We start from the raw sequence: 14,080 nt of genomic DNA on the forward strand, positions 1-14,080 counted from the left end.
TACATATTCTTACCACATACCTCATTACCATGAAGAAAATATAACTCACAACAAAAAACTATTAAATTACCACAGCTGAGAAGGACTCGGTGTTCTGAGGAGGTGTGGAGACTGACATTTGCCCAGTGGAGCATGAACGGAGGAAACCATAACAGAGAACATTCTAGCACAGAAAGCTTTGAAATGTGCAAATCTGTTGACCAGGGTCTCCGCTTTCAGAAACTCGATTCGAGGGAATAATTAAGGATGTCTGATAAATTCAGCCACAGGGATATAATACAGCCAGTGGCATCTCCAACTTCTAACAGGAAATAGCTTTTGTTGTACGAGTGTGTCTCGTAAACGGTAAGTTACATAAACGGCCCGCTGTAGAGTCACGCGGGGCGATGTCACGCAATCACTAAGCCAGGTAGGAGACAACTGCTGGGAGAAGACGTTCACACACCTACTGGAATTTTCCACTGTGAATACTATATTGTCTGTATTAAATATAGAATATCTCAATAAACAAAGAAATGTCGCTTTTCTAGCTTTAGGAGAGAAAGAAGGAAACCGGACCTCGCGGAGGGTGCGGGAGGGGTTGGCGGGGTGTTGGGTCCGCATATGGGGAGAGGCCCTTTGTGCGCCGTGGCCGTCAGGAAGTGCTCAGCCAACATTTCCAGCCCTTCTCCCCTCCCGCAGGTCTGAGAGGAAGAGACGTGCAGATCGGCTAACTGCCATTTTCCTGTGGAAAGGGGCAATGAAGTGTCTCTGGCGGTTTCCCACTGCCCTTAGAGCCACGCCCAGTTCCCTCTCCACATCTGGAAGCCCACAGGGACTGGCTTTGCCCAGCACATCAGCCTTTTCTCATTTCTTCCAATGTGCCAACCCCATTCCTGCCTCAGGGCCTGTGCACTGCCCATTCCCTGGGCCTGGAACACTCTGCCCCATCTCTTCCCGCAGCCTTCCCGTTATCACTCAGGCCTCAGCTCCTGTGCTTCTCCTGCGCACCTGACGTCCTCCCTAACCACCGTCCTTCTCCATCTCGTAGCTACTTTATTTCTTTCACTGCATTTATTGTGATCTGAAATGATCCCATTTGTTTTTCGTTTGGACACTGTCTGCGTCCCCTCGCCAGAGTGCAAGCCCTGGTAGCCGGGGCTGTGTCCTGTCCTGCTCACTGCTGCAGCGCCTGCCTGACACTCAGTAGACGCCAGTAAACATCCGCTGTCCGTGTGGACGGGGCCAGGTGCATTGGACAGAGCCAGACGGGCTGGGCTGCGGCAACGCACGACGCACGCGCTCCCCGAGCTCCCGCAGTGACGGCTGACTGCGCGTCCTCGCTCCCGTCGCAGCCCAGAGCCGGTCGGGTGCCCCGTCCTGCGTTGCGGTGCGCCTACTGGGACCTGGGGCTTCCAGAGCTACTTGGCAGGGAGGGACGGAGGGAGGGGACGCATTGAACTGCTTTGGCCAACAGGTGACGCGGATCACGTCCCCTCACCCAGGCTGCCAGACAGAACTAACCACACAGCCACAGACTGGCTGCGAGGGAGGCTGGGAAGTGGAGGGACCGCCCGGGCATGTGGTGACCCCGAGCCGTCTGGGGCGCGCCAGGGCCCATACGCCAGCCCAGGCTGCCTGAGGAGAGACCCCCGAGGCAGCCCTGCAGGCAGACATCACCCTGGACGACGAGGCAAAGGGCATCAGAGAGCTGCCGGGGAGAAGCCCACCTCCGCCCAGCCCCCGCGCCCGCCGCACCTGCATTCCTGGGTCCCCGCCCCTGGGAGCCCGCCGGACTCTCCTTCCGGGGCTCAATGGCCTTCCTCAGGTGACAGGCTGTGCCCACCACTCTTCACGCCCAGTTCAACGGGCAGCTTGCCGCCCGGGGCCGGCCCGAGCCCGGGGCACCGGACGTGCTGTCAGCCGACCGCAAGCCTCGCTGGCCGCCCAGACCCGGCCGGCTGCCGCCGCCTCTGTCCTCCGTGCTGCCCTCGTCCCGGGAGGCCCCACGACCAGCTGTGAGCTTACAGGAGGAACGTGACAAGCCACTGGCCGGGCCTTTGAGGGCCACCCGGGGCTACGGCTCAAGGTGCCCGCCCCCAGGGCCTGCCCATGCCACCACAGTGGCCACGTTCAGAGACAGGGCGCAGCAGACAGTGCCGCTGTGCATGGATCCCACTGCGCCATCGACACAGTGGCCACACTGCGGTTTATGTCTGAGTGCAGATCAATTAAGATAAAGCACCTGCTAGCATGGCTCCTATCAAAAAACACAACAAGCGTTACGAGGAGACGGAGAAATCGGTGAGAACGCAGAGCGCAGCTGCTGCGGGAAACGCATGGAAGTTCCTCAAAGAATCAAAGACAGAATCGCCGCATGACCCCGCGGTCCCACTGTGGGCGCGCGGCACGGAAGCAGGGTCCTCGCAGGCCCGCGCTCACGGCGGCACCGCTCACGGCGGCCAGGGGGCAGGAGCCGCCCGCGCCCACTGGCGGACGGCCAGACGAGCGAAAGGGGGTCTGTCCGCACCGCGGGATACTAGCCAGCCGCAAAAAGGGAGGAAATTCTGGCACACGCTCCCACACGGGTGAGGACATCACGCTAAGTGCGACAACCCAGACACAAAAGGACAGATGCCACCTGGTCCCACTCACACGAGGTGCCTGGAGTGGTCACCGTAGAGACCGACAGCAGAAGGGTGGCCGCCAGGGGCAGGGGGGCGGGGAATGGGAGTCAGCGTTTAATGGCGAGTTTCAGCGTCCACAGGATGAGAAGCGTCCTGTGGATCGAGAGTGGCGATGGCTGCGCGAGGACGTCACTACACTAATGTCACTCGACTGTGCACTTAAGAACAGTGAAGACAGTAACTCTCAGGTTCTGCATATTTTACCACTAAAATTTTTTAATTAAAATAAAAAATTATACTAGAAAAAACAACAAATTAAATTAAAACTTCTTCAATTGCACCAGCTGTACTTCAAGTGCCCAAGAGCCGGGGTGGCTAGTGACCACCGCACTGGGCAGGGCAACGAGAGCATTTCCACTGTTGGACAGCAATGTTCTAGAAGGTCGTCCTTTCTCAAACACTCCCTCTTGCTCGACATCCCTCCTCCCCAAGACACCAAAGGGTGCCACGTGCCTTAGATCAGTCCCCGGGACTCTCCTCCGGGTGCACACACGCTCTCAACGAGCACACAGGATATCACCCGTCCGGGCAACGCCACGCTCCACGCACGGCTGCGCCTAATCTTCCCCGTCCGCGCTGCACTCCTGCGGGGCCAGGTGGCACTCGGATCGGAGGCAGAGACACCCCAGCCGCCCCGCCAGTCTCCCAGAGCCCCAGGACCCTCCGCCACGGCCCTCTGCCTCTGCGAGACCCATGGCTGTGCCTGGGACAAGCACACATTCAACAACTGTTTGCCGGATAAATAAACGCACATCTGCGAGACAGGGAAAAAAGACAGGGCCCCGATACTCTTTCTCAATTCCTCGGCTTTATCTCCTAAAACCCTTTTTTTGTTATGATAAAATTAATTTTGATTTAAGAATTTTCATATTTCTTACGCTTTTCTAGAATAACCATCCCATTATCCAAAATGGGGGTACAATTGGATCACAAGCATCTGAAAGAATGAATTTAAGTTAGATGGCAAAACCAAGAGAAAATTCTAGACTTCCTCCAACCAGCTCTCTGTGACAGAGAGACCCTCCTACCACACCAGGGAAAAGGCCTCCCGAAGAACTCTCCATGGATAACCCAACTGCACTCAGAGATTTTGGTGGACTTCTCAAAAATGATGCCTATATGCTGTCACTAAATTAAATATTGTCACTGTCAAGATGACAAAACCATGTTTTATTTCAGACTGAAAACATGTTCACTATATTTACAGACTGAAAAGCAACTTCATCTATATAATCTCATTTAATCCTTACAACAGTCCCCAAGATGGAAATTACTGACCCATTTTAAAGATGAGAAAACCAAGGCTCAGAGGACAGAAGCCACGTTCCCAATGACACACCTGGAAAAGGTGAGTCCAGGAGTGGACCTGGGACTAATTCCAAGCCCAGTTCTTTTTCGCACTGGGTTGGAAGGCAAGATAATGCTCGGGGAAGACATACTCTGCACTTGATCTCAGCCAAAGGGCCGAGACGCGACGGAAGGCGTATTCTGAAGGCAGACGGGACCTACCATCGCACAGACTCAGTGCGACGACTTCCCAGGATAATTTAGCATGGCGAGTGCCTCGCATGGACCTGGCACACAGACAGGTATTAGGGGCTCAATAAACGTATCCGTTATGGCTTTATCGTTATTGTTTCATTAAAGGTACATTTCAAAAATAAGATGAGAACGGGTGTGATGCTGCTCTCCAAAATAAAACGCATTCTGCACGTGCAGCGGCCTTCGGCCCGCTTCGCGGATGAGCGGGCCGCGCTCCAGGGGGCTCGCTGACTTATCCACAGCAGGGCAAGGGGACGGCCACGTCGCAGGCAGGACTCTGGGTCCAGCGGTCAGCTCGCTCGCAGCCTCCCTCTTGGCTTGATGTGTCTTTTCACTTCGTTCCCAGGGGCTCCGCGCTTGGCCCAGAAAGCAGAGCTGGGCCACGGGCCATCGGCAGACCTCTGTAGCCCTCGCCGCCACCTCCAGCCAGACCCCTGCGGGACCTCGTTCACCGATAAGCTCCGGTGTGCGGCCCCGTGGCTTCAGAACTTCCCACCTGTCTGGCTTCCACTCCGCCCCCAGCCCCGCTGAGCCCTGGCTTCCTCCACTAGCGCCCCCCACCCCACCACCTCCCGACCACGCCCTGGCCCTCCCTCCCAGCCCCGCTTCTCGGCAGAGATATGCTGGGCCAGCCCTGCTCCCCGGGGAGCCCGCATCTCGAAGGGGGGACGGCCCACATCCTCACGGCAGCTCTGACCTGCGCACGGCAGAGAGGGGACAGGCCTCCACGCCGAGCGGGGCAGACACTGGCATGCGCCCCGACCCAGGCACTGTTCGGCATCCTTGTGCCTCCTTCCCACGGTGGGGGCTCTGGAATGCGGTGGGGTGAGCCTTTATTTTCCTAGTAGTAGCTGGACAAGGGGCAAGGCCCAGGAAGACTGAGGTGACACACAGACTTGCAGGGAGAAAGGGAATTCCCTCTTCAGTTCCAGCGAGAAGCCCTGGATTGGTGTCCGTCTGTCCTTCCCGCTCTAACACGCACCGATCTCCCTTTTTAACGGAAAGTGGGCTGTGGTTCGGAGCCAGCAGAAGGCAGGGGTTGAATGACATCATTTTGTGTTTTACTTTTAGGTTACTTTTTACATAAAGTGAGGTTTCCTTTTTAAATAAATTTAACTTTTGAAAATGTCCAACGTCAAAAAGCCGCTGGCACACAAATGACTGGAGCTTGTGAAAAACTGCTCAGGGTGTGACAGCCTTGCCAAGCCAGAATTAGCCCCAGTTTGCAGGTGAGAAAACCTGAGGTTCGGTGAGGTCGGCGGGGTGGCCAACTCTTCTCCCCTGGGGGCCCAGAGAGCCCCCGCGACGCGGTCGCGCTGACGAGCGAATCAGCAGAGCCTCCCGGACAGCCCAGGGGGCCTGGCCCTCGGGCCCCTCCCGGCCCCGCCCCCACTTACGATGTTCATGAGCGTGAGCAGGTACTTCTGCACGTGCTCCTTCCCGTGGAACTGGACCACGGAGTCATCCACGCCCAGCAGGACCTCGATGTTGTAGTCGTCGTCGGCAGCGTGCCTGCGCGCCCGCTGCCGCGAGCTGTTGACGCGCTCCTGCAGGACGCCCAGGGCTCGGCCGAGGCTGTCCAGGCTGGCAGGGGAGTCCCCTAGAAGGAGAGGACACTGTCTTCAGCAGCAGCCCGGGCTCCCAGGGACATCACAGTGGCACAAAACCCCACTCGGATGCAACTCAGCACCGACCAGGCGCCAGTCAGCCATCATCCCATTTACGACTCCCAGCACCCTGAGCGGAGGGCATCGTTGCCGCCATTTTGCAGAGCAGCAAACTGAGGCCCAAACGGGCAGCAGTGACTGGCCAACTCGTCTCAGACTCAGCAGTGCTCAAACCAACACCTCCGTGGCTTCCAGGCCAGCTCCCTCCCCAGCCCCCGGTGGCACCTCCAGACACAGCAGAGGCCACGGTGCCCTCCGCACAGTGGGACAGGCCTGCCTAGACCCTGAGAGACTCGGCCCAGCACGGTGGGGCCTTGCGGAGCCCAGGGCTGGCACCCAGCCACAGCGGGGCCGGGAAGAGCGGCCCGCGCAGCCCGAGTGGGCGTGGGTAGAGCCCTCTCTTCACGTCCATCCGCACCCTCGTGCGCTACCGAAGGGCTTTCCGAGGTCCAAAGGACGAGCGTCCCAGGTGTCACTGCCCCCTTATAACTGGGGAAACCAAGGCCCAGCCTGGGCTGTGTGTGTCTCCTCAGGCCACAGCCAGCCTCCCAGAACGTTCTGCTCAGCCCTCCACTCAAGCGTGGCCCGTCATCCTGGCCAGGTCCACGCCCTCCCATCCCGGGCCAGGACCTCCTGTTTGCCCTCCCTGTTTGCCCTCCCATCCCGGGCCAGGACCTCCTGTTTGCCCTCCCATCCTGGGCCAGGACCTCCTGTTTGCCCTCCCCAGGCGAACTGTACCCGCCCTGCTCTGAGTTGTGCAGGGACCAAGATCAGCCCCTCCTGTGACCCTTCACCACAGTCTGCGGCGGGCACTGACCTCCTGACCCCACAGGCTCTGCGCTGGCCACTCGGGCAGCCGAGCTGGGAAGTGGGGCCGGAGGGGCCTCCGCTAGGGCCCAGGCCTCAGGATGTCCTCCCTGCCACCAGCGCAGCTGCAACTTCTGTCTCCGTGTCTGTCCCACTGGGCCGAGAGCCCCCCGCAGGCCAGAGCTCCAGTTCCCGGCCCTCCCCTAGCCCTGCCCCTCAAGGTCACCTTCGGCATCAGTGGCGGCCCCAGACCACGCTGCCCACAGCCTGCTAAGCCCCAAGGCCAAAGTATCTGGAAGCTCCCACCGCTTGCACTGAGCTCCGTGTCTGACCCAGGTCCCCCGCCCCAGGGTCCTGCTTCTCCATGACATTCCCCAGGCTGGTCTTCCTGGCTTGGGAAGGACCCAGGCCCACGGGTCATCCAGCATCGACAACTTACGGGGTGGAGGCCACGCCCGAGGCCCATGCAGCCGAGGGCGGAACCGAGAGCTCAGCTCAGCTGTCCATACCCCTGCAACACCACTTCTTCACAGAGAGTCTTCCAGAACAACTCTTCCCACTTATCCTCAAAGCCTCGTATCTGCTGCCTTCTCCAGACGGGGACAGGCACGCCCTCCATGCCAGGGGAACCCATGCCAGGCCCTCGGGGCGGAACCAGGCCTCTGAAGGCAGCGTGGCTGCTCAGGGACAAGCAAGGCAGCCTGGCCGCCTGCAGCCCTGGCATCCGCCTCCTCATCCAGTGCTGACAGCCCGGCTCTCCAGTGCGAATTGCTGTCCCCCGTTTACAGATGGGGAGACTGGTGGAACCCCAGCGTGGCCGATTTCAGCCAGGGGCTCTCTCCCCACACCCTGCTTCCTACCTCAGACACAACAGACTGACCGCTAAGTTTCAGGCACGAGCCTGCAACCGGGCTGGGGGCAAGACGAGACCAAGAGGGACAGTGAGGCGCGAGGCAGAGGAGAGCGCTCAGACAGAACAGAAGAGCACACGGGCCAGGGCTGAGCGCTCCCGGGGTGCCTGTGCCTTCTGGGGCCCCTGACCCCTCAGCTCTGCAGTCCCCTGTCCCCTAATGCGCACACACGTACACACACACACACATGCACACACACACACACACACACATGCACTCACATGCATGCACACACACACACACACACACGCATGCACACACGTACACACGCATGCACACGCACCCACACAGCAGAGGCTGCCCCAGGACGCTCCAGGGCCGGGGCCAGGGCCAGGCTGGCGGCCCCGCGGGCAGTGCTCCCGCGGAGCAGTGCTCCCACACAGCCCATCAACCTGCCCGGCTGCCTGGAGACGATTCAAGGCCGTTCGTGCCGTTCCCAGAGGAAACGCCAGCAACTTAAACCTGACGGGGATCGAGGAATCGCCACTCTATTTTTATACATTTATTTCTTTGCATTTCCAGCGAGCAGAGACAGCTCTCCTTCAGAACCACCTTGGGAAGCAGAAGGATGGTAATTCCTGTGGGAAAACGCTTCCCCTGGGGAAGAGGTAGACAGTACCCTCTGCCCTTGTCAATCTAGGGGTCACCCACGGGCAGCCCCCAGAGCAAAACCAGAACACAGAGGTGCTTGTGAGGACCACAGTGTGTTTAAAAAACTCCCTATTTGGTTGACAGTATTTGAAAATTGGGAGATTTCACATTTTAAAAAATCTAGAATATCCAGCTTCTCTTGAGGAATTAGGACAGGTCACAGGGCCAACTCACCCGCGGCGCCAGAGAGCGAGGGGTGCCCGCGGGCCGAGGGCTGCACTGATGGTGTCCTAGGAGCGGCCCACGGCACCGAGTCCTGGGGACGGGCGTGCGCACAGCCCTCTGCAGCGGCAAAGCTGCACCCGCCCCACCCCCGCAAGCGGCCCTGCGGCCCCACAGCAAGGAGGAGGGTCCTCACCGTCCTCACCATCACCCCCATTTCAGCCTCAAGGAAACAAGAAGCAGAAAGACTAAGTGACTCGGCCAAGCCGCCAACTAGAGAGGAGGAGCGGGGACCCGGCCCCGCCTTCAGAGTGGCTTCTGTCCTTCTCCAGCACGGAGGGCGGGTGTGGGGGAAGCAAACTGGCAGAAACATACGCTTGGTCTGGAGGGGAGAACGCCCGGGCCTGGGTCTGCGCAGCTGGAGCAGCGCGCGGCGGTGCTGGCCCTGCGGGGTCGGCCGCCCCGGCCTTTGCCGCCTGTGCAAGTCCCGTGCCCTGCAGGGTTCCTGTGCCTGGGCCGCCTCTTCTGCCGCCGCGGTTGCTCCTGCCCAAAGTTATCCCCCAACCAGGCCCCACAGGAGCCCCTGGAAAGGCCCAGAGGGAGGGGAACCCCGCTGCCCCCACGCGGCACTCAGCTCCTGGAAGGCAGAGTGGCCTGCCGTCCCCACCCGCCTCTCCCATCGCCGCTCACACCACGGGGGACGGGGGCAGGCGCTGACACCTTGAGAAGCTCCGCTGTCCCCTCTCCATGGAGTGGCCTTCCCCTCGCCCTTCTCGTCCTTCAGCCGTCAGCAGAAACGTCGGCCCCTCAGGGAGAATGTTCCTTGTTTCATCCCGAATTGAACGGCCCCTCCCCCAACTTCTCCCTGATGGGAGCCTGTCCCCTTCCTTCCTGTGACACCCCACCACGTGCACTGATCTTGTCCGTGAACGCGCTTGTGCATTAACTGCCTCCCCACCTTGGATAGTGCCCCCTGGAAGACAGGGGCCATGGGGTCAGATGTGCCTCGGTTTCCCCCCTGCCCCACAGCCGTGCGGGCTAGAAGAGGTGCTATGGGAGTTCAGGCCCCACGGAGGGGAGTTGGGGGGCCTCTTGGGAGCTGAGAGCTGGGCTGGAGGGAGGGGCGGGGAGGTGGGGCCAGGAAGGCCAAACCGGGCTGGGGGCGGGGGGACAGGAGCAGGAGGTGGAACAAAACCCAGCTGTAGATTATCTGCAAGAGGCCTAGCTAAAACAAACGGGGGAGCAGCGTATACCTCGTAACTGCAACAGAAAGACCCCAGGCACTGTGACGTTCACCAGATCAGATACGATCCCAGGCGCGCCAGGGCCCAACCGATACAACAAACGACTCATCGAGAACTCCGGGATCACCTTAGAATGGTGGCTCTACCCATTGGAAAGAGAAGAAAGAGCGGTCAGGGCGGTAAACGGCTTTTGTTTGTTTTAATGTCGTAAGGACAACTGGTTAGGAGGAAGAGATCAAATTCTGACCTCACACCTTGAGCAAAAACAAATTCCAGGTAGACGGATGATTCAAATGAAGTCACGAAAGTGCTAGAAGAAAACATACCTAAATGACTGTTTTCTTTTTTTTAAGACGGAGTCTCACTGTGTCACCTGGGCTAAAGTGCAGTGGCGTCATCATAGCTCACTGCAACCTCGAACTCCTGGGCTCAAGCAATCCTCCTGCCTCAGCCTCCAGAGTAGCTGGGACTATAGGCGGGAGCCACCACGCCCGGCTAATTTTTCTATTTTTAGTAGAGACTGGGTCCTGCTCTTACTCAGGCTGGTCTCAAACTCCCGAGCTCAAGCGACCCTCAGGCTTCACCTCCCAGAGTGCAGGGTTGCAGCTGGGAGCCACTGTGCCCAGCCCTAAATGCTTTTTTATGATCTTGCTGTTGGGCAGGCTTTGGGTTCCAAAACCAGTGCTTTTTCCCAGGCCCCTCCTTGGCTGCCCCATGGCCCATGAGCTGTTCCCACTCCTCCACCTCTGCTGGCTGAGCGTGAGGGCAGACAGGCACACTCACCGGCTGGGGATGGGCGTGCGGCGATGGGCACACAGACAGAGGTGCCATGCTGCTGCCCCAACCCGTCAACCGTGCGGATGAGAACAAATCGCTTTCCCTTCCCAGTGCTGAGGAGTCCCCAGACGCAATCCTCACAACTGCCCTGCAGAGCAGGAACCGCCCTATCGCCCAGGAAAGGAGACGGAGGCTCAGGGGATTAGCGTAAGGCCAGACGCCCACCAGCTCTGCTCACAGCCTCCCTGCCAGACTCTGTAGGGGCTGCCAGCCTGCCCTAGGAGGGCCAAGGCCCCAGCCGCCAGCTGCCTTTGGACCACACTGGGACCCCCACCCCGGGGAGGTCACGTGGAGGAAGGTCATCCCCTCCATTTGTTAGCTACCTGGACAATCACTCTGCGGCTGCACATTCCCCTAAGGACAATCGTTAAGACGAAACATGTTGATGTGGAAGCATAATCAGGACGCGGCGGAAAGCCCGTCTGGGAGCAGGCGGCCTGGGCCCCGCGGGGGCCGTCAGCATGGAGCCCCGCTGGTGAGCTTTATTAAAAGAAGCTCATTACGATTATTTCATCCCAGCCTTTTATAACTTTATTACCAAATCGGAATTAATTTCTGCAACTCCAACAGACACAGCGCATCCAATGTCGTTTTTACGGCCCGAGGTGGGACGGAGGAGGGGCGGTCAGGACCCGCCAGTCACAGCCGCACCAAGTCTCCCGGACAGGAGCTGGGCGCTGCCTGAACCAGCGCGGAATGGGCTGCCCCGACGGACACTCCAGCCCAGGCCTCCTCCACCTCCCAGCGCTTCAGGGAGGAAAAGGGAGCCCCAGAGAAGGGGAAAGAAACTTCCTCCGGCTGCTCTCTCTGGGCCAGTGCTCAGGACATGCCCCCCCAGGACAGAGGACAGAAGATGCTCCTCGGCAGCGGGCGTAGGACATCCTGGCCGGCCCAGCACCCACCTACCTGCCCTCACGAAGCCACCTGGACTCGTGCAGCACGGTGACCTGCCCCCTTCCGGGCATTCTCCTTGTCTTCCTTTGGCGAACCACCCCCTACTCCCACCCATATTGCCCACTGCACCCCCAGCTCAGGGAGTGGCCTCGTGGCCCGGCCAGGCCAACGAAACCCGACACCACGTGTTGGTGTGGGCAGGAAGATACGCTTGCTCACGCTTCTCTCCGCTGGGTTGCTAAGCTGGCAAAATATCACCCTGGGGCTGCCGGATGCCTCTTGTCCCATGAGACACAAGGGTGAGAGATGAAGAGAGCAGGACCAAGTGACACCATTTAGGTCCCCACATCCAGCCGTGGCTGAAGCCCATACATCCCTGGACTTCCCAGCTCTTTGAGTCAATTCACTTGGCTTTCTGTCCCTTGCAACCACAAGAGTCCTGACGTGACCCCTCCGCCCCGCCCTGCCACACACACAGACGCAGTCCTATGCACTGGCCCGAGCTAGACACCACGGCTTGGTTTTGCAGCCAGAAGGCTTCGGACTATCATGGCACCAGACGGTGGTGCCACTGTTTGGCCTGTGCTTGCAGCACCTCCTACTTTCTGGAGTCCCCAGTGAGGAGTGAGCAGTAGGCCTGATGGGTATTTAAGGTCTGTGGCCAGCAAAGGGACCAGACTCTGGCTCATCCCCCAGACGCACGTCCGTGGGACATGGTGCTGCAGTGGTGAGGCCACCGAGGCTGGGCCCAAGCCAGCAGCGCCGTGCTGACGACCAGGAGCTCTGGGAGCCCTCGAGGCTTCCTGCTGCGGGGCTTGGCGCCTGCTGGCTCGCAGCCCTCATAGAGGTTCCAGAACACCAGTTGCCTCGGCTCCCGCTTCCCTGCCTGCGTCCCGGCACCACCCTCCCGGGTCTTCTGCAGTGCCCCCACCCCTGCCGCAAAGATTCGCAAAGGGCTCCTTTGGCAGCCGGGCCCAGAGGCCTCCAGAAGCTGGAGCAGGAGCAGGACCCAGCTGCGCCTCACCCCGCCCAGCACCTGCTCAAGCCCGGGAGGGTGCCTGGGACCGGCCGCGGCCTCCAGGCCCAGGAGCTTCCTCCTTGACGGGCAGCCGGCTGGGGAAGGGCAGCTCGCTCAGAAATCTCACTGCGCTGCCCGGCATGCAGCGGCCAGATGGCGGGAGCCAATGGAGAGACTGGTGGCTCTTTAAATGAAAATATTTACTGTGAACTTCAGAACAAAACACAGACACCCACAGGTCCCAACAGAAGGGAGGATTCCCAGGGATTTTGTGGAGAACGTGGGGGAGGCGGGAGGCTGGCAAGGCAAGTGGTGAGCTGACGGGCAATGTCGCCCAGCCCAGAGGCTTCTGCCGGAGCACGTCACGGCGGGGAATCCCTGTCACCACGCTGGTGCACGCGCCGGAGTCCCCGATTTGGACATCTGGCAGCCCCCCGGCCCCTCACACTCGGAATGCCCAGGACCGAACGCCTCCCGGCCTGCACCCGCTCCTCAGCCGCACTGCCCACCTGCTCACATGCCCGTCCCCCGGCACTGCCCTAGCTACCTGCTGCCAGCAGCCTCGCACCTCATCGGCCTCCACATTCTGCACGTCCAGCGCCAAGGCGTTTCTCGCTACCTGCCAGCCTCAGTCTCCCTCGTTGGGCCCCTCACCTTCCCAGGTGTGAGCCCCGTGCCAGGCAAGGTGGGCGAGAGCACTGCAGGGGTGGGGTCCTGGTCCCTCGGGAGGACCCTGATGCCAGCATATGCGGGAGGTCTCAGAGGCTGACGCTGCCCGGCCCCGCGTGAGCCCTCTCCTGCCAGGCCGCGAGCTGGATGCGGGACTCCCAGCTGCCTGCCCTGGCTCCCTCCCCCGGCCAGGCCTGGGCTGTCCCCTGCTGCCTCTCCTGCTCCCGCCCCCTGGCCTGGAGCCAGGCACACACTTCTCTACGCTGTGCCACCCAAGCCACCTTCCTATGAGGAAGGATTCTCCAGACGCCTCGGCACAGCCCAGCTGGGCACTGGGGCTTGACAAACATCCTCCCGTTTATTTTTCTCAGCAGCTGGCAGGGTGGGCATGGGACTCCTCTTATGCAGATGAGGGAACACCCAGGGATGGCAGACCAGGAACGCCTGTCTGGCTCCAGCATCTGGCTGGGCCGCTGCACCCCGAGCCTCTGGCCGACCCCTCAGAGGCAGCTGCATTTGGGCCCAGCAGGCAGGAGGGAGCTGAGGGGACCGGGGCCCCTAGCCCGGCAGGGGACCTCATTGCAGAGTCACACCCACCGCAACCCTGGGGCACAAGGACCCACCCCGCTTTCAGCCACAGTGAAAACAACTGACAGCCTGAGGTTTGGGGCTTCGACAGGACTGGGCGACACAGCAAAGTGTCCCTGGGACGGCACAAAGTGGCCGGGGCCGCCACCCACACACGTGGCCTCGTGCTTGTCTCACCGGTGTCTGCTCATCAACTGGAGCTTTGCATGCTTTACATGGCGTGTGTGTGGATGGGACCGGTGAGATGCCGAGGGCCCGTTCTCAGGGCCACTGGGCGCCTTGTGCAGCTCTCGGGCTGCCAGTCGCCTGGACCACGTGGGTAAGAGCCTGGAGGGGCAGGGTGTTGACAGCGGAGCCGGGCTGCTGCCTGCTCCTCCCCAGGCCCGCCTCTGTCCGGGGCACGCCCAAAGAGCAGTGACCAGGA

At 60.4% G+C, this 14,080-nt stretch overlaps 1 protein-coding gene across 1 annotated transcript in view; it reads right to left on the reverse strand.

Annotated features, from left to right (window-relative positions):
- ADAMTS2 (ADAM metallopeptidase with thrombospondin type 1 motif, 2) overlaps positions 1–12,541 on the reverse strand; it is a 96,331-nt gene extending 83,790 nt beyond the window's left edge. The window contains exons 1-3 of the mRNA XM_012649970.1: positions 12,440–12,541; positions 12,084–12,372; positions 5,606–5,808 (exon numbers count right to left, since the gene is read on the reverse strand). Coding sequence (XP_012505424.1) covers positions 5,606–5,808; positions 12,084–12,372; positions 12,440–12,541 — 594 coding nt within the window. The remainder of the gene's footprint in view (positions 1–5,605; positions 5,809–12,083; positions 12,373–12,439) is intronic.
- Positions 12,542–14,080: the final 1,539 nt, after the last annotated feature.

Source organism: Propithecus coquereli, unplaced genomic scaffold (assembly GCF_000956105.1).
Source record: "Propithecus coquereli isolate 6110/MARCELLA unplaced genomic scaffold, Pcoq_1.0 Scaffold308, whole genome shotgun sequence".
Taxonomy (NCBI): Eukaryota; Metazoa; Chordata; class Mammalia; order Primates; family Indriidae; genus Propithecus; species Propithecus coquereli.